Raw genomic sequence first — 3,544 nt, 5'->3', positions numbered from 1 at the left:
GCAGGAATGTTAATGTTTCATTTTACACGTGGGTACTCGTTGCCACCTTTCCCGTTAGATACGGAACTCGCGGCCTCCGTGAAACGCTTTCTTCCCAGGGCTTTGGAGATAATCACTCTCTTTTCATTATCCTACCCCTTTGGCTACTTCTTCTCAGGCTCCTTTGCTCATCTTCCTCACGTTTCTAACCTCCAAATTTTGGACTCTGCCCCAGGGCTCTCTTCTCAGATTTCTTATTTTTGTCTATTTAACTTGCTCCCTAAGTGACTTCATCCTATCCCTTGGCTTTAAATAATTGTCTGAATAGTGATGACTCTGTATTTATATCTCTTGTACCTCCAGCCCTGACTGAATCCCCACCCACACACCAGGCTCATCCCCAACCTCCACTCAACATCTCCACTGGATGTCTCCAAGGCACTTGTCTGGAGCCAGCTGCACTGAACAGGTCCAAAAGTGAGCTCCGCAAGTGCTCTTGCTTTGGCCTTCCCCACTGCTATATCCTTGCGTTTCCTCGGGCCAGAAACTTGGAGTCGTCCTTGACTCTATGTTTTCCACATCTGTCATGCAAACCATCAGCCATCCTACAAAGTATATACAGACGCTAACCATGACTATTCCATCATCCTGGTCCAAGTCACCACTTTCCATTGCCTGGAAGATTATAATGGCTTCCTAATCAGTCTTCTAGCAGCACATTATATTTTATTCTCAATGTAGCAGCCAAATGATCCTTTTAAAACTTAAGTCAAATTTGTTTAAAACTGTCTAATGGCTTGTCTCACAGAACAAAATGAAATCTTTAATGTGCCCATAAGGTTAAGGTGATAGTCAGTCATTCTGCAGAGAATCTGAAGAATAAACATTGGGATGTATCTTAAGGAAATTGGACATGGTGTGCCCATCACGGGCTGCTTTGAAAACCTCAAGTCCCGAGGACAACCATCGTGGCCAGCAGTGGACATCCTAATTTGTTAGAAGTGTGACAGAAACTTAGTTGTGAGAGATTCTGAACCTGCAAATTAGCAAAATTGCTTTTTATTGGAATCGCTGCTAACTTTGATCTGAATCAATAAGGATTGGGATGTTGTATTTCATGGACATTGACACTCAGTTGGAATGAATTATCTTTAGCATTTCTAAGTAGGTAGGATTAAATTTACATCACAAATATTCGTGAAGAATTGATCTGGTATCCAAGTAGGTCCTAACAACACCTGGAGTGGTCCAGATTTCATTTGAAATAAAATATAGGCAAGATGTTTCAAGAATACCAGCGGGAAGCAAATCTAATTATCTGATATGAATAGCAGATCATTCATGTTCATTCATTCACTCATGCAATCAACAAACATTGAGGATTCAATGATAAATAAGACATGGTTCCTGCTTTTGTGAAGATGGTAGTCTGTAAGGGGAGACAGACATGAAAACAATTAACTGTAATAGAGTGGGCTTGTAGGATAAGGGTCTTAGTTGAGGGATGTTAAAAGTGCCACAGAAACATAGACAAGGATGGAAAGGTAAGGAAATTGAATCTGCTTTATGGAGGCATCACCTTCCATCATCTATTCATCTATTCAGTCAACATTATTAGGCACCAGCAGAGCCCTCTGCACTGTGTTAAGGCCCAACAGTATAACCCCAGGAAAGGGATGGCCAATAAGCAATCACAGTTCAGTGCAATAGATACAAAGGCTGAAATGTGCACCGGGAGCCATGGAATGGAGAGGAGGGGACACCTCAGCCCAGAAGCAAGAGACCAGGGAATATGCCTCCAGTGGAAACTGAGCCTCAGGCAGGGGAAGGGCTTGCAACCAAGAACGTCACCATTCAGGGAACTCAGGTATGCGGGGTTTCAAGGAGGAGCTATGGGGCAGGGGAGTCCAGAGAAATAGGGAGGGAGCAGATCTTCAAGGGCTGGCGGTGTTCCCTGTGGCATTTGGAAGGAAATGAGAAGCATTGACAGGTGGTGTGTGTGTGTGTGTATGCATGTGTGTAAAATGAGGAAACAGTGATAGATTTCTGTTTTAGAGAGTTGACTCTAGTGGGAGAGTGAAGGATAGAGTGGAGAGAAGTGACACTGGAAACAAAGCAACCAATCTGGAAACCCAGGTGATTCAGGAATCCAGGACATAAATAAATGATGAAGACCTACACTGGGGAGCAGTGGAGGGACTGGAGATAGGGGATAAGGAGAGGGACTGGGGAAACATTTGGAAGATAAAACACCTCGGTGCCTAACTGGACAGGAAGGGGAATGGAGAGGACTGGGTCTGTGATGATGAACAGTTTTCTGATGTTGGACCAATCGTACTTATTAGGGACCATTCCCCCTAAAATGGTTTGCCTTCCCTAAGGAGAGCTCAGAACAACCCACTGGCATGCCAGGAGATGTAGCAGAATTCCATTTACACTTTTCTCGGTTTTTAAATTTCTATGTATATGTGTCTACAAAGTCGACAATAAACTAATACGGTTGTATGCTATACAATCTATAAATAAATGATTATCAATACATTGTAGAGTGTGCTCAAACATTTTATTATGAGAGGTGTATGATCGAAAAGCTTGGAGACTGAGTGCAGGATTACAAAAGGAAAAAATTTGGTAGTTATGGGGAATTTTAGGTGCCTACAGAACATTTAGGCAGTAATTTCCAGTGGGCAATAAGGGTCTAGATCAGACAGGACTGTCCAATGGAGCTTTCTGTGATCATAGAAAAGTTCTAAATATGTACTGTTCAATACGGTGGCCCGTAACCACTTATGGCCATTGAACACTTAAAATGTGGTTAGTGCAACTGAGGAACTGAAATTTTTTATTTTGATAAATTTAACTTTATTTAAATAACAGCCACATGCAGCTGCCGGTTACCATATTAGAAAGGACAGATATAAAACTTAGGAGAGAGACCTGGGATCTCATTCATTAAGTGCTTCCACTGGCTAAGCATTTTACATACATTTTAAAGCAATGTGATCATCCCGACTACCCTTCTTTACTCTATCTTTTTAATAGTAAAAGTTTATATTGCAAAGAAGAGCACATTTGCTGTGAAATATGTGTAATTTATAGATATTCTTTACTGGTAGATATTTATGCATCTTTTACAACCAAGCACCAATTTTATTTTCTTTTTCTTTCAGGTGGCTGGCTCTGTTGGAGATTCAAATATTTATTATTTTAATATTGTATTATTATGACTGTAGTCTTCTAGACCCATTGCCAAGACAGGTAAGTGTTTTCAGAATTTCGAATAGCATGACTTTCAAATTTGATATAAACTCTAACTCTTTGGTTTTCATTACTGGCGATGAGCTGACTGATTTCCTCACTTAGACTCATCTTAACAGATGATCTCTGCAGACTGAGAAGATACTCCCTTAATTCCAGGTCAATTCTATGTGCCCCATTATCACAAGACCAGGACCTAATAGTAGCATTTCCACCACTTAGTGTTAGGAGCTCCTCAATGAATTTACCAATTTTAACCCTCTTCCCAGGGTAAGATAGGCATGGCCTTGATGTTGGGCTTCTTTCC

General features: G+C 41.2%; 1 protein-coding gene across 2 annotated transcripts in view; it reads left to right on the top strand.

The window, feature by feature from the left end:
• The window catches only part of CYP39A1 (cytochrome P450 family 39 subfamily A member 1), a 79,678-nt gene that overhangs the window by 61,390 nt on the left and 14,744 nt on the right, over positions 1-3,544 (top strand). For both annotated transcript variants that reach the window (XM_007451898.1, XM_007451899.1), the window contains exon 11: positions 3,150-3,237. In XM_007451898.1, the coding sequence (XP_007451960.1) occupies positions 3,150-3,237 (88 nt within the window). The remainder of the gene's footprint in view (positions 1-3,149; positions 3,238-3,544) is intronic.

This window comes from Lipotes vexillifer, unplaced genomic scaffold (genome assembly GCF_000442215.2).
Source record: "Lipotes vexillifer unplaced genomic scaffold, Lipotes_vexillifer_v1.1 scaffold147, whole genome shotgun sequence".
Lineage (NCBI taxonomy): Eukaryota > Metazoa > Chordata > Mammalia > Artiodactyla > Lipotidae > Lipotes > Lipotes vexillifer.
Note: the sequence above shows the minus strand (reverse complement) of the source record. Positions and strands in the feature narration are given on the sequence as shown.